Source organism: Acinonyx jubatus, chromosome C2 (genome assembly GCF_027475565.1).
Source record: "Acinonyx jubatus isolate Ajub_Pintada_27869175 chromosome C2, VMU_Ajub_asm_v1.0, whole genome shotgun sequence".
Classification (NCBI taxonomy): Eukaryota; Metazoa; Chordata; class Mammalia; order Carnivora; family Felidae; genus Acinonyx; species Acinonyx jubatus.
This window is the reverse complement of record NC_069384.1, coordinates 123,394,826-123,418,285: the sequence shown is the minus strand read 5'-3', so window position 1 is coordinate 123,418,285 and position 23,460 is coordinate 123,394,826. Positions and strand designations below refer to the sequence as shown.

At 40.4% G+C, this 23,460-nt stretch overlaps 1 protein-coding gene across 1 annotated transcript; it reads right to left on the bottom strand.

Moving 5' to 3' along the window:
• Positions 1-11,108: 11,108 nt before the first annotated feature.
• On the bottom strand, positions 11,109-11,807 carry LOC106976888 (gametocyte-specific factor 1-like). The gene is given in 2 exon segments (XM_053220395.1): positions 11,109-11,511; positions 11,514-11,807. Coding segments are annotated over 2 exon segments (504 nt in total). The 5' UTR covers positions 11,715-11,807; the 3' UTR covers positions 11,109-11,208.
• Positions 11,808-23,460: the final 11,653 nt, after the last annotated feature.

Sequence of the window (23,460 nt, the reverse complement as noted above, 5' to 3'; positions counted from 1 at the left end):
GAAAGGAAGAACAGATCTGGAGTGGGAAACAGACACAGTCCAGCGCATATGAGCAGTGGAAGACTGTTGATGGCGAGCAAGCAAGATAAGGATATAAAAGGTCACTGCCACACATGGAGGTCTTCATGAACTTAGAGGAGACTTCGGGTGGAGAGTGTGTAGAAGTCAGAATGGAGTGGGCTGATGAATAAATGGCAGGTGAGGAAATTAAGAGATTTCACCATGTTTGGCTAAGAATGGGGAAGAGAAAAGAGAGTGACCGCTGGAGGGTGATGTACAAATGAGAGAGATGGTGTGGATAATATTTCAAAGAGTTCATTGATGTACTCCCTGCCACTCCCACCTGCTCTGCACTCAATGACTTTCCCTTCATACCCTGAGGGACTTTCCCTGATTCCAGCCAACCCAGTTAGACAAGAGGTCACTATAAAACCAGACAGACAACGACAGGAAATTATGGCTCTTAAGTTCAAAATGGACTTGTCTGGGTGTAAGAAAGACTCAGATGTGTACTTACAGAACCAATTAATCCTACCCCCACAGTTGAGATAAAAGACCCCCAGAGATGCTTTAAAATTTTTTTAAACGTTTGTTTATTTCTGAGACAGAGAGAGACGGAGCATGAGTGGGGGAGGGGCAGAGAGAGAGGGAGACACAGAATCCGAAGCAGGCTCCAGGCTCTGAGCTGTCGGCACAGAGCCCAACACGGGGCTCGAACTCACAGACTGCAAGATCACGACCTGAGCCGAAGTTGGATCCTCAACCGACTGAGCCACTCAGGTGCCCCCAGAGATGCTTTATCCACAGCCACCCCTCACCTTGCACTGAGTCTGACAAATACCCACCCCCCTTAGTTTGGAGAGGTAAGAGTAAAGAGTATTCATGCCTCATGCCAAGGTGAGACCCAGGGAGAATAGTCCCCCATACCATCCGGGTACAGCAACTGTGCAGTAGAGGGATTTCTATCACACTGACAGCCCACAGAACATCATCCCTACATTACATTCTTCATTACATTAATGACATTTTGCTAACTGGACCCCTGCTAAGTGGACCTCAGAAGATTCCTTGGTATCTGATTATCGATGTAGACCTCAGGACAATATGTAGAAAATAAGAACTATAGAAACTATGCTCTACGTGAATTAATTGTTCCTCTTCCCCCATCTCCCCCAACACTAGTATATATGGAGATTATTGGTAGTGAATAATACTTTAGGTTACCAGGGGGAGTATCACAAATTGATGTCACTCCACAATAAGATGATAATATGATGAGACTTTGTTTCCTGTGTCAGATGCATGAACTTTTCACTGGAATGAAAAAGAATGGATGCTGTGGGACAAAGGAGTGGATAGTACTAGTTATCTTCCATTTGCTCTTCCAAATCCACTGTCTGCCCTCCTCTGCTCTTTTGGGAGGCTGAATAATGGCCCAAAGATATTTAGGTCAAAATCTATGGAACCTGTGAATGTTACCTTACATGGCAAAAGGAACTTTGCAGATGTGATGAAATAAAAAATTTTGAGATGCAGAGATTATCCTGGATTATCCCACTAGGTCCTAAATGTGATCAGAGTATTCTTAGAAGAGGGAGTGAGAAGATTTGACATAGAAGAGAACAAGGCCATGGGAAAGAAGCAGAGAAGGAAGATGTACATCACTGTACATCTTTGAAGATGAAGGAAGAGGCCACAAGCCAAAAAAAAAATGCACGGAATGTCACTCTAGACTCTGGAAATAGTGAGGGAACTGATTGTCCCCTGGAGCCCCTGGAGGGAGTGGAATGAGCCTGATACCTTCATTTGGCCCTATAAGGTTCATTCCAGACTTCTGGACTTCATAACTGCAAGAAGATACATTTCTGTTAGTTAAGCATAATTTTTGTGTTCATTTAGTATAGCAAATAGGAAAAAATAGGAAGAATAGGAGAAAAAAGCAGAGCCCTGTTCTCTGCCCTTAAGATGCTGGCCTCCATGGACTATACAAGGGCTTCTTTGCCCTCTCATTTCTGGTTCAGTTTGGCCCAACTGGTTACTCTTGTATAATAAGATTATACAGGAATAACTAGAGAGAAGATGTTTAGTTGGGCTTATCCAGGGATGAGGTTTTGTATATTAGGTTCAGGGATACAGTAATTGGCTTCTACTGGCTCTCAGGAGTCAACTGTGTGCATCTCTCCCCAACCCCATGTTCAGTGGCATCATGATGATGGCTTAAAATCAGTCAGCCACAGTGGGAAAACTTACACCAAGGAAATCAACAAATGCTACACACCAGCCACCCACTCAAATTGCTTATTAAATATTTATAAGTATCCTACTGAATGAAGAGAGAGATTAAAGAGATTATGGTATTGGGAAGAGAATTACTAAAATTACCAAAATTACTCTGTTTAAGAAAACTAAAAAAAAAAACAAAAAAAACCATAACATATAATGAAGTTGAGGGATTAGAGAAATCTATTGATACACACAAAATTCAGGTCACCTGTAGTTATCTGGGGAGGGAGATGCAGTCAGGAAAGACACATGCAGGGCTCCTAAGGTACTGATGATGTTGTATTTATTAACTGTGGTAGGTACATGAGTGTTCATTTTATTTTCATTCTTTAAATGTACAGCTATGTTTTACACACTTTTTTGCAGGTATGGGACACTTTTAGATAATCCTGAAGTTGGTTTACAATTTTTTAGACTACTATATAGACTCAATTGTTTTTATCAGACATTGATATCATGAATGGTTAAGAACCTGAGCTTTGGAGGCAGACTCAAGGTCCAAACTTGAATATTCTGATATTAGTTCCATGACATTATACAAAGTATCTTTCATTTCACAAATATTTGCTAAGTACCTATCATATTCCAGACATCAGCCTATGTATTGGGGATATGATTCAGAAGACAGATGGGCCAGAATCACAGATACTGTTTTCTGTTGTTATACATCTTACACTTTAACCTCTATGACCTTCAGTTTTGTTTGTTTGCTTGTTTTTTAAGTAGGCTCCACACCCAGCATGGAGCCCAGCACAGGACTTGAACTCTCGACCCTGAGATCAAGAGTCAGACACTTAACCAACTGAGCCACCCAGGCACCCCTATGACCCTCAGTTCTTACCAAGGACTTTGAATTGGTGAAGATTATGCAGAGGTTAGCATAGGGTATGATACTTGGTAAATGCTCCATCAGTGGTGGTTATTTTACAATTAACATGTAAGAGAAGTAAAATTATCCTTCATTTATCTGGTAACGCTTAGAAAGATGTTGCATGTAAACGAATTTTTCTAGAATTTAATTCCTTGTTGTCTTGAATTTTTTTAAACTAAGGTATAATGTACATATAGTAAGTCCATAAGTCCTAATTAATGACTCAATAACTTTTATATCATTAAATGCCCGTGTAACTACCATCTACTTCAAGATAGAAAATATTTCCAGAAATGTTCCACAGAAATGCCTAGAACTTTTTTATTTTAGACATTTTTATGGCTAAATTTCTGAAAACTCTGACATGCTTTTTTGTCTTCAGGAAGGGAGGACCAAAAACATAACTTAACTGTATCTTGCTGACTATTCCCATGGGGTGATATGATTTCCTGTGTTCTTTCTTTTCTTCCTTTCTCTTCTGTATCTCTTTTAGATATACAAATATAACATGTGGTTGGATAAGTTTATGTCTGATTTTTGGTCTTTTCTAGCTAAGGCCTTGTTTTTAAAGGTCCACACTTTCTTAATGTACGTTATTTTTAATTTATGGTAGAGTCATACATAAGTTACTGATAACTATATGTTAAATAAGAATCATACTGGCACTAAAGGCAAATAAAGCTCAGTGAAGGGCTTTTTAGTGACAAGACCTTAGGACAGTCATGTCAGGATTTGAAAGAGATGTTGTTTGCTTTTGACAATTTCTTTTCTCTTCCATGAGTTTCACATATTTTGGACCTGATGTAGAGTGCTCTTACACTTGATTTATTTATCCAAGTAGCATCCTTTCAAGACTGGTAGTAATTTGATTCCTTGTTGTGGATGAGAAAGGAGGCACAGTATGTAAAGGTCAACCTCACCCCAGGACAACTATCGTAGTCCAGGCCTTGTCCTCCCCAGTATTTGAGGTTTCAGAAATATTTCTTGTCACTTCTTTAGGAACCAAGTAAATCTGAGAGTTGACGATTATCTGAACAGGGAGGTAATCCCAGCAATTGCTTCCTTAGGGTGAACTGTATGGTCCAATACAGGTACTCCAGATTGACCACTTGATTTTGACTCACTTCCTGCTGTTTGGTGGTCATGGATAATTCGAGACTTCAGATCACATTAGGGAATGAATTACTGGAGTGGGATAAACGTAATCTGTATGCAACACAAATTCATGGGTGGTGCCAACTGCCCACATGTGTCCCCCAAGGCCTTTTGCACAGATTCAGCCTAGCAAATTCATTTAATTCTTAAACAGAAACTGAATGAATAAAGGACTATTGAGGCTACACCTTTGGAAGTGTATGGATCTCACATCCATCCAACCAATCATCCATCCATCCATCCATCCATCCATCCATCCATCCATCCATTGACAGCTTGCTGTGTGCTGGGCACTGTGCAGGGAGCTGCATGTAACTTCCAAGAACCCCTGGCTCATCCCTGCCTGCCACCTCTGAATGAATGTACTTTCTTGGCTTCATTTTATTTCTCTTTTCTCAGAGACCCACCATCTCCATGCAGTGTGGACCCAGTTTAATCTTGGCTTGGAAATAAACTCATTTTTCTCCCCATTTATAGAGAGGATTCTCCACAAGAGAGAGAGGCGGTGTTGCTCGGTGGGCCGTAAGGGAGAGATCACTGCGTTGCCTAAGATGGCTTTTCTCCCCTCTGCAGACTCTGAGAGTCCCACTTGGACTCCAGAGTCCCATTGAGAGCATGACAGCAATGTTTATGTGCAATTCTAATGCTGGTTTTAGCAGCATAAGTGCTTTTTAATGCATAGCATTACAGCGAGTGGGCCCTATTCTCTCAGCCTCTGAATAGCTGTCTAGAGGGGCGTAATTCCCAGCTCTGCCTCCAAGCACTGTTATTTACAAGCTCAGTTACACGTTCACGTCAAGTGTGGTGAAAGCCAGGATGGAGATGGGCTGAGTTTAAAGCAATTTGGCAAGTCTTTATTCCCTGCATAATCACTCAGATTCCTCAGCCGCCCTTGACCACAGCTTCCTGTTCACATAAGTCAAAGGGAACCTGGGAATTTGGGGAGATCGACTGCAGAAGTAAAATTTCTTCCTTCTGCCTGACTCCCTCTGAGGTTCCCCTACCAACCTCTTAGTTACCCTTTAGAGCTACACTGAAATTAAGATTCCCAGTCCAAATCTGTCCACTGCTCTCTATCTCCACAGCTTCACCCTGTCCTAAATCCTTCAAATATCCAAACTAAACTTGCCTCCCCTTTCCATCCCCCAATCTAGCCTTCACCCTGCAACCAGACTGGTTTTTGTTTCTTTAAGTGCAAATCAACTCTTGTCACAAGGCTGCTGAAAAATCGTCAATGACTTTCCATCAAGCTCAGAATAAAATTTATCACATATACCTACCTCATCTCATGTTCTGTCTCACTCACTACAATCCGGTCACACTGGCCTGGCCTCCTGACTAGTCCTCAAACACACCACATTTAGTTCTACCTCAGGGCCTTTGCACATTCTGCTACTTCTGCCTTTCCCATAGCTGCCTCTTCATTGTTCAGGTCTGAGCTCAAACCTCATTTCTTTAAGAAGGATTTCCTTGAACACACAGTCTAAATAATCATTTCTTCCTCCCAGTTACTCTCTAAACCATTGTCTTTTATTTTCCTCAAAGCAATCAACATCTTAGGAAATAACCCTATTTATTCAATTGTTTATGTATTTTTCTATCTATTCTATTAGAATATAAAATCTATGAGAATAGGAATCTTGAGTGTCATCATCACCATGTCTTGGCACCTAGTAGGTACGTAAGTGTTTATTGAAGGAACACATTTTCTCAACAAAGTATTAAGGAATGGAATCTGCCTTGTTGTTATTGCCATCACTGTTACATATACCTCTAGCTCCTGCGTTTTCTATATAGTCATCTTAGGACAAAGGAAATTGGACCAGTATGATTTTTTTCATTTTTCCTTTTATAATGTTATTTGTTTATTTTAATCAAAGTTTGCATGCCCAAAATTTAAAGTTTTAACTAGTTCTATAAGGTATTTATTTAAAAAAAAATTCCAGGTCCCTTCTCCATCTTTCTTTCCTCTTTCCACTTTCTCTTATTTTAGCTGATTATCTTAGGATTTACCCCATTGTTTCTAAATAACATCTCTCAAGTGTTGATTTATGACATTTTCTGTTTTAGGCATTATTGGTTGACTTCCCTCTCACAAAGATAATGATTTGTTGACCTTTCTATGAGAGATGGGGATTCAGATCCCTTTCCTACTTTCTGGCCAATTGTATACAAGCTCCCTCCTCATCCCTGAACTTCCCCTTAGGATTAATCTTAGTTTGGTTAGATTAATATTCTGTGCGGTCATTATTATAATGGTTTGAACACTGTCATAGCCAAGCCATATAGTAACATAGGAATATATTTCCTCTCCTGCACAACCACTGGTCACCAAGCGTATGCCCAGATGTTCCCATCCAGGATCTATTTGCCTCTGCCCTGCAGGAGCCTTTGCCAGAGAACCAGAGATTCCTCCTCCAACTTCAGAATTGTGACTCAACTTGGAGAGTCCTTTGGAAAACAGAAGCAGAAAACTCTGCTAAAGTCAGTTTCCTATGCCTTAACATCTTGACTCATTCAAATCATTGAAACTGGTAAAGTGGGTGTGCTCTTTTGGCTGTCTCATGTGTCCATATCATGGCACTGTCACGCAGCATCCCTCTCTGGGGGGCTCTTCTCTGTGGAATCCTGAGGTTTACTGATGGACACCATGTTATAGGCTGTTCTATAAACTGAATTGTGCTCCCCAACCTCAAATTCATAGCCTGAAGCCTTAACCCCCAATGTAACTGTTTTTGGACATAGGGCCTTTAAAGAGGTAATAAAGGTTAAATGAGGCAGGAGGGTGGGTGTTTTTATAAGAAGAGGAAGGAGACACCAGAGATGCCCAAGCACAGAGGAAAGGCCATGTGAAGACACAGGAAGATGGCTATCTACAAGCCATGGAGAGAGGCCTCAGGAGAAAGCAAACCTACCAGCACGTTGATCTTAGATTTCTAACCTCCAAAACTGTAAGAAAATAAATTTATGTTAAGCAACACAGTGTGTGGTATTTTATTATGGCAGCCTGCACTGACTGATACACTTTGTGATGTTTGTAGTGTTTTGGAGCTAAGAAGGGCTCCCTCTGGTAGAGAGGGGCATCTAACCCTGCCCAATTTGCCCAGCGCTTACAACTTCTCCAACAGCCCCAAGCCCTTTTGGGGCCATATTGGGTGTACGTACATGCTGTGTGTGGACTTTAGAATCCTGTTCTTACTGACCTACATGCTACTCAAGTGCTTTTTCTGCAAAGGTGCAAATATTTCACTTTTAGGATTCATCTTGATTCCTAAGGATTTACATGCTGAGTTACTTGAAGTTGAAAGAAGCCAGAATTTGTGTGGACTTCATGCCTCCACCCAGGTTGCAATTTACAGCGTTATAAAGGCTTTTCATGGTCTTTGTAAAGTTTTAAAACTGTTAAATTTTAACTTTAACAACTCAGGTTGTAGGTTGATAGAGACACCCTATATGTATTCTCATAATGAGCAATGAATTTTCTTCTGGAAATGGATAGAAGCTTATTTCTGCTGGCTGCGGGTTCATCTTCTCTTCTAAGGAAGCCATTTTTCATTTGTCATAGGACTCGAAATTTTAAAAAATTGTCTGCAGTTGTATAGCATAGCTGTCTTAATCACAAATAAATTGGCTTCTGAATGCCATTTACATATTTTTCTCATACCTCAGCTTGAGTTGATTTTTATTATTTGCTTTATTTTTATCAATGTAATACACGCATGGTTTTTAAAATTGCATTTTAGAAAGAGGGAAAACAATGGTCCTTTATCCTAGCCCTTCCCATCCCCATTCCTGCTCCCCAGATGCCAGCATTTTTAACTTTTTAAAGCTGTTTCTTCTGTTGGTTGTTTCTATAGTTCCAGATAATGTGCTTCTACTACTATTTCCTGATTTATCCACTGTTGACATTATCTATCGATTATGGTGTTAAGATTAATAGCTCTTTAACTCTCTTAGGCTGTCCCCTCCTCACCCGTCCACATCCTCCTAATATAGTTATTTCACTATTTTTGTTAAATCCATAATCGGTAGTTTACAGCATTATGACACAGTAAATATGTCCTCTGCAAAGCAAAGGAATGCGTCGTGACTACATTTTCTCCCTTCATCGTTTTTTTGTTTTGTCTGATGTCTCTAATTGCCTTCCTAATTTCCTGCTGTTTTTCTGGCATCAACATACTCACGTGATTTCCGAACGTTTCATCATGTTGGGCGTTGTATGGAGTCCCCTTTTTCCTGAAGGTCCCCTACTCAGAGTCTTTCCTCCAATGGGCACCAGTTACTGTCTGGTCCTGCAGCCCGGTGCTCTCCTGGAATGTTCCTCCATGGCCCTGCAGGGTTGACTATACTCTTCCCACATCCGGTTACTTCCTTTTCTGGTTTCAGGCCTGGTTCTACTCAAGCACATCCTAAGACAAGAAGTTGTCTGTATATTTGCATGTATGAAATGTTTTCATTTTCTCCTCATTTTGACGGATCATTTAATTGAATTATAATCCTAGATTGAAAATTATTTTCCCTGACCACTTTGAAGACACCATACCACTGTCATTTAGTGTGCAATACCCACTATTGAGAAGTGTGATGCCATTCTGATTCTCATTTTTTGTAGAGGTTCTTTTTCTTTCTGCTCCATAAATTTTTAGGGTTGTCTTTTATCCCTAGGCTTCTGAAATTTCATGATAATATGCCTTAATGTAAGCTGTTTTTAAATTAATTATTTTAGGTACCTGGTGCGACTTTAACTAAGAGTCTCTGCTTTCATCCTTCAGCTCTGGAATATTTTCTTGCATTTAAGATAAATAACCTACTCTTCTCTGCTCTCTCTGGGTTCCCCCTCAGAACAACTATGGGTCAAAGGTTGGGCCTCCTGGATTATATCCTCTATGGTTCTTATTTTCACCTATTTCCTCTCTCCTTTTCAGGGAATTTTCTCCATTTTATCTTCTAACATCTATTGCCTTTGTATTTTTGGCAATATTTTTAATTTCCAAGACCTCACTCTTGTTCTCTTAAACTTCCTTTTCTTCATGGCCATCGTCCCCTACATTTTTGAGGAAACTGATTAGAATACCAGTTTTGATACCAAACTGTTTTTGTTTGGTTGTATTTTTTTTGTTATTGTTTTAGTTTTAAATTCTCTGAGTAATCCATCTTGCTCAGATTTAGTCTTCCTTTTAGACACATTATTTTTTTTTCCTGCTTGAAGCCTTCTTCAAATTTCTGGTGACTCCCCATCATCTGTTCATACTTATGGGTGATGAAAGGATAATTGGAAGCAAGGATCATCTGGTCATGGTCTGTGCTCCAGGCAGGGCTGCTGAGACATCCCTAAGTGTCACTGCATAGGGCCATCTAGAGAGAAACCTCTTATCCTCAGTGAGGTAAACACCTCATTACTGACATTCTGCATGTAAGGTGGTGGGTGATGGGTGACTGGGGTTCACTGGTATATACTCATTTTGGGGGTTAATTTCTTGTCTTTGGCCCTACCTCACCTCATGGCATCCCAGTCCCACTCTGGGGTTCTTAGGACAAAATGGCTCTCTGATTTATGCACACTTCAGACTGTGTCTTCTCTATTTATTTCCCAGCATCTAAAAATGTACTGAAATCTCTTGTCACTAATATCGTCACCAATCTCTTTGTCCCTGTGGCTTAATGTATGATATTCCTTTAGGTGGGGTCTTAGAGGAAGAGTACATAATTCCTCACCTTTAATCAAAGGCAGCTTGAAGTATTAATGTTTTGAAATACATAGTAATTGTACAAGTCCATTTCTATTAAAAGTCTAGAATAAGCAAATCCACAGAGACTGAAAGCAGATTAGTAGTCACCACAGGCTGGGGGAAGGCAGAAAGGGAGTAGTGACTGCTCAGTGACTGTGGAGCTACCTCTGGGAGTGATGGAAAGTTCTGGAACTAGACAGTGGTGATGGTTGCATGACACTATGAATGTACCTAACACCACTAAATTATACTCTTAAATTGCTAAAATGGAAATTTTATGTTACATGTATTTTATAATAAAAAAATACATAGTAAAAATAAGTAGTTACCATGAATAACTACAAAGATTTTTACAGTGTATTCAGACTGTGCTTCCATAGAATCCTGGTGCTCTATGATTAGTGCTAATGTGGAAATTGAATAATAGCCTGCCCCATTCATATTTGAAAAAAATCAATTCCTGAGTAGAATATTCTCAATTTCGAGTTTTCTTCCCACACATTTTTCTTTAACTTTTGACACTGATGCCTCTTATCTATCCTGAGGCCAAATAAAATATTTTCTCTTATTTACTGTAAAAATAAATATAAAGAATAATTTCAAGTTGAAAATATAAATATCTCTTATACAAAGAAACTAAACCATCTCTAATTTTTTTCTTTTTCATTTATTTAAAAATACAATACTCAATTGTTAGTAAACAAAAAAAGCAGCTTTATATGAAGAGTTATTGTACAACTATGAACTATTTCATTAGTTAGCTCAGAAATGCAAATAGCATCTTAGCTACTGAGCAGCATTGGGTGTTTGGAAGAAACAGGCCCACAAAGCTAAAGTGACCTTGTCATCCTAGGCATCCTGGGATGAGGACCCTATGGCCTTGACCAGAGGTGACCTTTCCTGGTGACCCCTCTGACCAGTCCAACGAGCACTGTCTTTAGGTCACCCTCATGCTGGCTTAAAACCAGCTAATGTTGACAGAGCACTTAGTATACTAAGAGCTTTATAAGGACTATCTTTTTGATAGTCCTTTTTTTTTTTTTTCCACCTTGAAAGTCACAGTTTATCTTTCTACAATTAGATTAGGAGAAAAAAAAATGAAGAACCCATTGGTAGCAGGAAGAAGTAAGAGTCTTCTAGGATCTGGCATTTGATGAGATAGATATTCAGTTACTGTGCATTTCCATTGTTTTTCCATGGCAGAACATATGGCAGAGACTTGGGAACACGCATGCCTGAAGCCAGGTTACTCTTATGTTCCATAACTATGTTGCTTGCAGGGCTGTTGTTGCCACAGTAGTTGGCTGTGCCCCAGACAAATGAGGTGCTGGTCTGTTCCCACAGATCTTTATCCCAGTCTTCATTGAAAGGAGGGCACTGCCAGGTGCTCTCAGCCAGAGTCTCTTGTCCAAGGTTCCTGGTTTGGTTGACAACATCCTGCTCAATACAACTTTTATCGCCACAGCTTGAGATATATGGTGGCTTATTGCGGCCCGAGGAACCTGGTGGTGAGCATTGAAGGGACAAGTAGCCAATTTGTTTGCAACATCAGGATGATTCTTTCTGCACTGGATAAGATGATAAGGAAACCTGCAGGCCCTGATCTGGTGGTTTTTATCATAGGGGCATTGTAATAGCTTTTCAGGGTCCAGGGAATCGACGTAAGTTTCTTCCATGTTGGAAATGATGGAGCTGAATCCAAGTGCTGGTCGAGACACCCTCTTCCCACAGTCGCTTTCTCCGGACCTCCAGGCCCCAGCAACGCTCACTTCCGTCCCCCCTATCTTTTTTAATTTATTTATTTTTTATTGTCAAAACCATCAGAGTTTAATAAAAAATGACTCTAACAGTTCATCTTAACAAGTGATTAGCCATGATAGTCAAAATGTATACACAAGGCAGTAATCTTCTGTTAATCATTAATGCTCTTTTCTCCTGCAATCATGAGTCATTAACTTCTGGATACTCATCTTTAAAGAGAAGGCTCCATTACTATATACGAACTGTAAAATAACATGTGGAAAAAGGAGATCCCACTCAAGTGGGTAGTAAAAGGGATTCAGAATACAATTCACTTTGGATGATCAATCCTAGAGTTCTATGAAAATGAAGATCAAATGCACATCATTAAGAGTCTCCAGCATAGAAAGTCAATCTCCCATCCAGGCTTCCTACTTATATGTCCTCTTTGCAAGCCTTTCCCAGATGTTCCCAAAGTGATGTCTCAATATACCTGTCATGGTCTGTAGACAAGAAGCATCCTATTGTCTTCCTGGATCTCCCAGTCACTGGGAAAAGTTGCCAGGTGCTGCCCTTGAGAACAATTTGAAAACTAGAAAAGGTTAGAAAACATCCTTCTGTTCTCTTGAGTGTCTGGAAAGATGGCATCTTGGAAATTGACTCTGTGAGGCAAGAGGTTATAATTTTCATCCATCCTGAGGAAGAAGAAATAGGAGTAGTCCTGGACCATGGTGGCAATGTTCCCCATTCTACAGATGAGAAAACTGAGGCTTGGAGATGTCAAGTAACTTTCTCAAAGCTGCATAGGTTGTAAGTTGCAGAGCCTGAAGGCAAACCCAGGCAGCTTGCTGTAAAGTCTGCTCTTGTAGCCATTAGGTACTATCTTCCCTTTTTCAAAGTAGAATTATCCCATTTCAGGCCCTCTGATAACTGTACAGTTAAGAAATGCTAAAACAAACCACCACCACCACCAACAACAAAAAAAACACACAAAAAACCTCTGGAGGAGCAGTTGTCAGAAGACCCCAATTTTTCTTGTAATGTCACCTTTATGTATGGTGTCAACAAAATAGAATTGTCAAGAGGAGAGGGAGTTTAGATGCAGACAAGCAGAACTCAGCAGGAGGAACTCATTGCTCATGGGAGCAGTGGTCTGGTGACCTTCGGGTCAGTCCTCCCTGGCCCTACAAAGATGGAGCTGCTGCAGGGTTGCCTAGGTATGCCGAGGCTGCTAATCCAGGTCAGACTCCTGTGATAGGACCTAAGGGGTCAGTGAGGGAGTGGCTACCTCAGGGCATGTGTGAAGGGCTGTCCTGGCCAAGGTGCAAGTGATAGACTTTTCACAAGTCTGGAGAGAAGTCCAGCTACTCCTCATACCCTCTTCACAGGTATCGGAAGAAAACTCTAGAATCTTCCCCTGGATTATCTCTATATATAATGGTTCAAAATGAATTACTGATAATCAATATTTAACTTCAATCTAAAAATATAAGAAACATATTTACCCTTTTAATTTATGGGTTGACACTGGCACCCTCACTGGTCCACTTATCACAGGGTTGTCATAAAGGGTTCTGGTTCCCTGATGGAAGCAAGTGAATGCCCCACGGGGCCCTCACTTATCAGACACATCAACTGTGTTATGTGATCAAATGAGCCTAATTAAATAGAAGTATGGGCTGCATCATCATTACTAACAATGTAAGCACATGTGAGCAGTGAGAAATAACAGTCAGTGGACACTGTATACCCAAGCTCAACAGCAGCTATCATACCAGGTCAAAACAGTGGCAAAGTAGTCAGATCTGACAAGAAATTGGCACTAAAAATAAAGTTGAAAAAGACTATAGTAATAATTTTATACTCATTATCACTTAAAATGAACCTGACTCTAGGAATATATTATAACTTCAGCTGGTACCTAATGGTAAAACTATCATATTAGCCAAAATTGTATCTGTAATTTCTTCAGTGGTGTTTAAAGTTTTGGGAGACATGATGTCAAGCTATCTGAAAGTTCACTGGACTAGATAAAAATCAAAAGGCTCCTTTTTGACGTTTCTTAATTCAGAAGTATTTCGAGTAAATGGACAAATATTTAAAGGTGCAGACTCAAATTTTTTAATTGATAGAGATGAATTAAAGGGGAGTTTGGAGATCTCAGCTCAGCTGGAATATGCCCCAGATCCTTAACAAGAAACACAACAGCATTTCTTCCCTGATAGTGGCCCACTTATGGCAGTCCTGCCCCTCCTGGGTCACACACACACACACTCACACTCTCTCACACACATACATGCTCGCTCTCTCTCTCACAAACTCGTATCAACAAGCTCACATACTCTCTCACACACACACACACACTTTCTCACACACACACACATGCTCACATACATACAATCTCATACACACTCTCACACACTTTCTCGTACACACCCTCTCACACACTCACATACAAACTCACCCACACTCCTATACACACTCTCTCACACCCTCTCACTTTCTCACACACCCTCATACACTCTCGTGTACACACACACACACTCACACTCTCTCACACACATACATGCTCGCTCTCTCTCTCACAAACTCGTATCAACAAGCTCACATACTCTCTCACACACACACACACACACTTTCTCACACACACACACATGCTCACATACATACAATCTCATACACACTCTCACACACTTTCTCGTACACATCCTCTCACACACTCACTTACAAACTCACCCACACTGCTATACACACTCTCTCACACCCTCTCACTTTCTCACACACACTCATACACTCTCGTGTACACACACACACTCTCACATACTCTCACACACTCACATACACACTCTCAAAACGCTCTCTCACGCATATACTCACATTCATTCTTCTCTAAACATATTTCTCCCTAAACCTGCCCATGTACCACTTTCCTCACTCCTGATATGCAATTTTATTTTAACAATACTATTATTCCAAACCTTTTTAATAAAGGAACTAGAAAAATATTTATCAAAAACTCCCAAAGATAGCACAAAAAAGAAATACAGACTAATCATTCTACAGATGGTGATACACAATTCTGAAATAAAATATTAGCAAATAAAATATAGTAGTTCTTTAAATAAAAAAGTAGAATTCATTCAAGAATGTAATAAGGGTTAAATATTAGGAAATATTCTCATATAATTCACTATATTAGCAAGTCAAATGATGAAAACAAAGTGATCATCTCAATAGATATAAAGAAACCATTTGGTAAAATTCAATATAAATTACAATAAAAATTCCAAGGAAACAGAAATTTTAACTTGATATGTTTGCATGTGTATACAGGTAAACATGTACATACACACATATGCTGATATATATGTGCAAGATTAATACATAATTCAAAAGCCAGAATTATGCTTAATGTTAAAGCACTAGAAGACTTCCCATTGGACTAAACACAGTATCATGGTTTTAGGTTATGTGGAAAATCCAATAGAATCAACTGAAAACTATTAGAAACAGTAAGAGAATTTATTAACATAAATGGCTGCAAACTTAACATAAAAATGAGTTTTCCTGTATTCAAGTAATAACCAGTTAGAAAAGATATTAAAGTGAAAATATCCCATTTAATATCGCAACCAAAAATAATCCTTCTACTCCCATCCCCCCAAAAAGGAATAAATTTTGAAATAACTGTAAAAAGACCACTATGAGGAAAAATTTCTACTCGCTTCTGAAGAAAAACAACAACAAATATTTTAATAGAAAGGAATGCTTTCCTAGTGAATGGCAAGATTAATGAAGGAAGTTAATTCCTCCACGTGGATCTCTACATTCTGTGTTATGCCAGTCAAAAATCTGCATCATTTTTTATTTAATAAATCATATTTAAGTTTACCTATAAATTAAATAAGGCAGGATAGCCATAAAATCTTTGAAAAAGGAGGAGCAATGGAGGAGACTAACTCAACTACATATTAAAATACATAATCAAGCTACAGTAATCAAAACTTGATAGGATTACGGGCACCTGGGTGGCTCAGTCAGTTGAGTTTCTGACTCTTGATATCAACTCAGGTCTTGATCTCAAGGTCCTAAGTTCAAGCCCCACACTGGGCTCTGTGCTGGGCATGGAGCCTACTTAAAAACAAAAAAACAAAACTTGCATAGGATTAAATAGAAAATTTAATGGAACAGAGCAGAGAATTGGGGGGAAAAAAAGATCCAATACATGTGGGAGTTTTGTACATGGTAAGAGTAGCATTTTGACTCAGCAAGAAAAAAGATGGATTATTCAATAAACAGTGTTGGGGCAACTGGCTAGCTGTTTGGGAAAAAATAAAACCTGATATCTATTTCATTCCTTACATTAACTTGAATTCTGGATGGGGCAAAGATTTAAACATCAAAAAGATAAAACCATAAAAGCACAAGAAGGAAACTTTTTATAGACAGAAACCCTCTCTAAGCATGGCACAAAACCTATAAACCATTATGGGAAAGATTAATAAGGTGAACTATACACATTTTAAAGCCTCTAAAGTTAGAAGTAGCTACTAAAATTTAAAACAAACATACACTTTGACTTAGAAATTACATTTCTAGGAATTTATCCTATATCTATACTCAGAAAATGTGGGGGAAGAAAGGAAAGAAAAAGAAACAAAAGAGAACCATATGTGTAAGGATGCTCATTGCAAGATTATTTACAATAGCAAAAGAACCCCTGCAACAATCTAAACATCCATCAATAGGGGACCAATTAAGTAAAATATAGTACTAACAAAGGATGAGCCACATGTAATCACTAAAAAGAACATGGTAAGTCTATAAGTGCTACTCTGGAAAACAAGCCAAAATGCAATTCATTGAAAGGAAGCAAGATACAGATCACAAAAAGGTCATTATGCACACAAGTGTTAACACGAGCATCTATAGTACTTTGTAATGTATAAAAACTTTTTATCTATTATCTATCAATTACATCTCCTTTCTCCCCAGATCACAGCCTCTTTCTCTACCAGCTTTTTCCTCTCAGCAGGTAGAACGTGTTCCAGAGCATTCTCCGGCCCTTTTAATGGCATGGTACAGAGAGATGACAGTGTATGCATGACATACTGAGGATGATTAGATGAGGTTGCACATGCCAGAAGCACCCTGTGGTGGGGGAGCTCCACCCCAAGCTGGGGTGGAGGGGAGCAGTGATCAGTATAGGTATACTATAGCCCAGTATGCTGGTATACTGTGTGGGAGCATTTCCTCAAGAGTCCTGGCAGCTCAAGCGTTGAGTTGTAGATACAAGGGATTGGTTTGCGGGGGAAGGTGAAAGGGGAATCTTGTCCTGACACATTCTGGGTCAGTGGGAAAGACAGGACAGCATCAAAGGAGGAGTTGAAGGGAGGGATCTGAGGGCTTGAGCCCAGCCAGGCAGGTTCCGGACCTTGGGAAGATATGCCAGCTGTATCCCTTTCCAGGGATTGCAGACAGGATGATGCTTGGGGGCTATTAGGTTTTGTCCCAAGATGAGCAAGTTCTGCCAAGGTAAAGCACGGAAAAAGTGGTACACATGGAGCTATACAGAGGTGGGACTTCCAGCTGCGCTACTTTCTAGTTATGTGACCTTGGGCAAGTTTCATCATGTCTCTAGACAAAGTGATCTCATCTGGGAAATTAGGTTAGTAACTAACTTGCAGGAAGCAGGAGAAGGAAACAAATGTGTGTTACTTTTGCTTCAAGCATGGAATCCTCTTTTATTTTTGTAACAATCCTGCCTTTAAGACAACACTTACAAGTAGGTATATCAAATTTCATGGGTGCTAAGAAGGTTCCTTAATCCCTCCAAATCTCCTCACATGTCCATATGATCACTAATGCCTAAAACTTCCTCAATTCACAGAAAAGTCTCATTTCTCTCTGTCTTTTCCTCCTTCCCAGTGACCCTCCCTCCCCTTCTCCTCCCTCTAATTACAGGGAAAGAGTATAATATGCAAGTGTCTGGGAGGAGAAACAACATACTGAGTCCCACTCTCCATCAAATGGAAGTAGTCATTACACAACATGACAAATGACGACTTCACATTGTTTTCCAGGTTTTGGTGAAGCAGGCAAAGCGTACCTGATCTGACCTCAGGCTGAATCTAAAACCCAGAAGGTAATATCTGCCTTTAGCAGAGAAATTCAAAACAAGGCACCAGGAGCTAAAAATCTCAAGTCCTGGAGAAGAGCTAAATTTCAGGGTCAAGACACCAGCAAAATTTATTCTCACTCAAGTGAGTTGGGCAACTCTCCAGAGCAGCTGTCCTGTGTGTGGTGTTCTGACAATCTAGACTTTCTTCCATCTGAGGCTTGTCCATCTCAGCTCAGGACCTCCACACCAGCCAGGAAGGGAGAGAGCTTGGAAAGACATGAAGGAAGAAGTGACCCATGTCACTTCTCCTAAGAAGAGTGTAACTATTGGAGGTTGGGGGCAGCAGAAATGTCCGGAATTGCTGAAAGGAAAAGAGAACCAGATGCTGGTGGTACCTCCAACTCCAACAGAGGCCAGCTCTGTTGAATCTCGGCAGGGCCCAGGAGTGTGGACAGGGCTAAACTTTGGCCTGAGGGGCACATGAGGGGGCAACTTCCCTTGACAAACTTTTATGTAGTTCCCACTCCCTCCCAGGCTCTGTGTTAGGCATACAGATGTGGAGGGACACAGCCCTGACTTTGGGAAGCTCATACTCCAGAAGCAACTTTGAATCTTAGCATAACATCTAAGTTTATCATATGAGCAGCAAGGCATGTTTCTAATCAGGGCCTCCAGGGTCCTGAAGCTGCCAATTCTCAGTGTGATCTGAGAAAATTTACCTCAAACCAGAATGCTGGGCTGTGTCTGGCATCAGTTGTTGACCGCCAGGCTCAATATCATGAGCCCATTCACTGCTGCAGCCCAAGTGCTGCTGCCCTAAGCCTAGCTACAGTAGCAGCCAGGGGAGAACAAAATTTCATCAGTTGAAGAAGCCAGTGAGAATAGCTATTCAGCATCATTCAGATCTCATAACTCAGGTGGCTGAAACTTTCATCTGTATTGGCCAGTAGTTCTCAGATTATGGTCCCCAGACCAGCAGCATCAGCATCACCTGGAAACTGGTTAGAAACATTATTTCTCTTAGTTTTGTTGTTTCCTTTACAGTGAACACTGAACACACTGTGTGTTAGCCAATTTGACAATAAATTACATTTTAAAAATAAAATAAAATGTTACTGTATTTAAAGTGTATAAAAATTGAATATATTTTCATCAAAAACTGTAAATTATGATCAGTATAAGAATAAATATTTTTAATCAAAAAAAAAAAAAAAAGAAACGCTAATTCTCAGTCCCCATTCCACACCCACTGAATTTAGAATCTGGGTTTTAACAAGCCCTCAAGGTGATTCTGATGCATGTGCAAGCTGAAGACTTTTTTTTTTCTTTTACAGTAATGTCAAATTTACTCTGCTAAATATACAAATTGGATTTGTGTATTTACTGCACAGTAAACAGAAGTTTCTTGAACTGATTGATGGATAGGGTTAAGAATGCTTTTGAGTAGATAGACATACTTGAGAACTATATATTTGGGCAGAAATGTGGAACCTGTTTAATTTCCAGTAAAGGCTCCATACATACCTTCCCAAACATCCATGGTAGAGCCTCACACTAAATATTTTAGATACTCTGATCCTCCTTTCACTCACCCCCAACTCCCCACCCCCACCATAAAATCCAACATACCTTACTGCTTTGCATGAGGCTAGCATTCAGGCTTTCTCCTATCTGGGTAGGACAAATTTCTTGAAGATGGGAAGAAACATCAAATTAATATTAATATCAAATCAAGCCCCCTCAATAAGAATCACTCTGGTGTGACAGGTTCCATCTCCAGTCCATGCCATCTCCCAATTCAACATATTAATGTCGTGCTGACCTTCCTAACCCTATCTTGCACGATCAGCCAGGTACTATGAATAATAAAACAGACGTAGAACTGGCAGAGAGTAGCACCCCTTCCTTCACCTAGGACTAAGGTCTGAGCCAAACTCTGCTGTGGCATGTCCCTCTGAAGCAAGTTTGGTGCATTTCAGGTTTTCTACTGGGTCGAAAGCAGAGGCTACTAGACTTTCCAGGAAAACCCAGTTACATCATTATTGGGTATTTTCTTGTCCTTCACATGCACACACAAAATGTATTCAGACCAAAGCTTTCAAAGACAGGGAGAGTTCCACTTGATAATGAGAAGCATTGCCTCATGATTTCCCCATTGGTCAATTGCCTGAGTAAGTGTGACACAATTTCCAGTAAACAGACCTCATTCCTACTTTCTCTGCTACCCCAGTGAAGACTTAGGGATTCCTAAGAGAATACGGCTTGGGAAAAGTAAGCTGTAGAGGTAATAAGAATTCCCCTACAAATCTTCCTGTGTGATGGGGCAAGTTATCTAACTTGTCTGCATGTCAGTTTCCTCATCTGTAATATGGGAATAGTATTAGGAACCCGAAGCAGTTTGACATATAAGTTGTTGCTTAATGAGTAACTGTTGACTGAGAAAAAGAATAAGAAGTAAGGGATAAACAATGCCAGCTACAACACAGAGTCACAAGGCTTAGACTTACACAGCCAGGGGATAAGTCTTAGAGGTCTGACAGTTCACACAGCCCTTCACTCCAGACTGCATCTTGGTCAGGATGTCTGAGGGATATGGCTTCTCTTCCTGGTTCTGCTCTATTTTTTACAGCTCCCAATGCCAGAGTGCCCCTTGGGTGCCCCTTGTCACCCAGAAAGCAGGCAGCTTTTTCAGTTCTCCTCCCCCAGGTTGGGCACAAGGTATGGCCTCAGTCCACAGCTGCACTTGGCCTCCTTGGTTCTCTCATTAATGGTGGGCCCTTACCTTCATTCCAGGCTTCCTTCTCCCTCAAGCCTCTCCTGTTTCTTGGGAATAGCTGGGTTTCCTCCCAACCATCCCCACCTAGCCCTTGCCTTTCACTTTGGGAAGAGTTTTAGGATCTGCATCTAAAACTCTCTATTGAGAGCTCTCAGTAGACACAACTGGTTCTGAGAAAGACACTGAAAATAAATTCTCTGTCTTTAGGACTTTCTTAGTAGTCAAACACAATTAAATACCCCACTAATAACAAGTAGATTTAACTATTCTTTGAGCTCCACATAGATTAACTCATTTATTCCTCATACCAACAATAGGAGGCAAGGAGTATTATCACCATTATACAGATGAAGGAACAAAGACACTGAGATGTTGCATAACTTGCTCAAATTTATACAACGAATAAGTCATAGAGCAGGGCTACAAACCCAGGCAGTCTATGGCTTTAACCACTGTAATATGGTTGCCTCTTAATGTGCTACTGCATCTTTTCCATCCCTGCATAATTTCAACCTTTGCTGATGGCAAGGAGGCCTATCAATGTATCCAAATCAGTTAGGAACAATGACTGGTGAATCTAAAATGGAACAGGGAAACTGGAAATGTTCAAATTCATGTTATTTTTCAGATTCTCTGAACAACTGGTTCCTGGAAACGTGAAAAGACCACATACTTGGATTTAGAAAGTTCAGGATGTCTTATCTCTATTATGAGTTCTGTTTATTACGTCCTGGGGAAGGTTATGTAAGTGCTCTAGCCTCAGTTTCCTCATCTTTAAAATGGAGATAATAACAATAACTTGTTGGCCCTCAGTCCAACAATTGGCCTTTTAGTTCTATTCTGTACTGCCAAAGCAGGAAACCTAAAAATCACATTTTTTTTTTCAGCCTCTTATGCTAGCTGCAGGCAGGTTAGTCTCTGCCAACGGGAGACTCTGGAGGGAGATTAAAAGCAACAAGAAAAGAGGGTCATTTTTCTGCTTCTGACCCTGGGAGTGGCTGCAGCAGGCACTTGCTATGGAGGCCCTGGAGGGTAATTATGGGCTGTTGCAAGAATGATAGTGATCATCATAACAGCAGGGTGGGTGTGATGGTGAGAATGATGACTATAAGACCAGGGGTGGGGTGTCTGTGACCGACTTTTCTGGAGACACTGCAGAAAGAGAATGACATGCTTAGGGCTTTAATAACTCCTTCTGGTCACAGAACCAGAGCTTCTGTGATGGCCTAAAGGGATCTCTTATCTTTGCAGCCACAGGAGGGATATAGTCCCAAAATTCTACCCCACAGGTTGGAGATTTGCAATGTAATTTCAGTTCATGAGCTCATCAGATTTTATGTGAGAGTTTGAGGATTGATTGGGAAGGAGTGGGTGGGAGCCTGAGAATTGGAATGGGGCCATCTGGATAGACTCATGCAAATCTGAGAAATTCCTGATCCCCCAAGTCCCCTTGTCAATAGGAACACTCCTTCCTCCTCTAGCTGAGAAGACTTGTCTTCCTTTACAAGAAGATCCTTTTTTTTTTTTTAGGTTATTTATTTATTTATTTATTTATTTATTTATTTATTTATTTATTTAGAGACAGGAGAGAGAGACAGTGCTCCACACTGTCAGTGTAGAGCCTGACTCAGGCTTGAACTCATGAACTACAAGATCACAACCTGAGTTGACATCAAGAGTTGGACAATTAGCCAACTGAGCCACACAGATGCCCCTCAAGAAGATTCTTTTAATAACTTCACCCAAAGCAGTTGCCTTAAAAGAGGTTGCAGTTCTCAAGATTCACTCTCTCCAAACTTCATGGCCTCCAGACTTATAACCAATATCAGAGTCAGAGTCTAAGGGCAAAGTGTTCTAAGGGCCAAAGATTAACGTCTGGCCTTGAAGGATACAGCTTTATATGCCTAAATAAGTGCAAAATTTTGTTCACTTATATTGGCAAAACCCTGAGAAGTATACGTGGAAATGGATTATAAGACTGTTGGACCAAGTAAGATGAGCAAAATATTGGATTTGGGCCAATTGAGGTACATATCAGAGATGGATAACCACTTGAACTTTATATTTCTCCTTTTGGGAAGAGATTAAAAGTATATTGGTTTAGGGGAGGCTGGGTGGCTCAGTCAGTTGAGCATCTGACTTCAGCTCAAGTCAGGATCTTACCATTCATGGGTTTAAGCCCCACGTCAGGCTCTGTGCTGACAGCTCAGAGTCTGGAGCCTGCTTTGGATTCTGTGTCTCCCTCTGTCTCTCTGCCGCTCCCCAAATTGTGCTCTCTCTCTCTCTCAAAAATAAATATATTTTTAAAAAGTATATTCATTGTATAAGGGATAGCACACTGTGGTAAATGGAAGCATGAGTTTGTTGATATTGCTGGTGAAAGTTTAAAAAAAGTAGAAAAGTATATACAGATGCTGAGTAGCCAAAAGGGTGGATGTTCCAGATGTTAATCTTGGGCCCTCAGCCTCACACTTGTTCTTTTGTACTCTTCTACATATGGCCAGGACTAGATGCTTGAAAACTACACTTTCAAAACTCCCTTGTCAGCTGACTTCTGTGAAAAGCCACCAAAGGGAGGCACTGGCCAGAGATCAGAAGACAGGTAGAAGAATGCAGCTCTTTCTCTGCTTCTGGATCTAGGAGTGACCATATTGGGACTGGAGGCTACTGCAGGTGACCATAGTGTCCTGAAATAGTGTGGATTGCTGCAGCTGCAACAGCAGGTAACCACAGGTCCCTACAATAGTGACAGTGGTCACTACAGCTGAGGCAGTTGCTGTAGCAA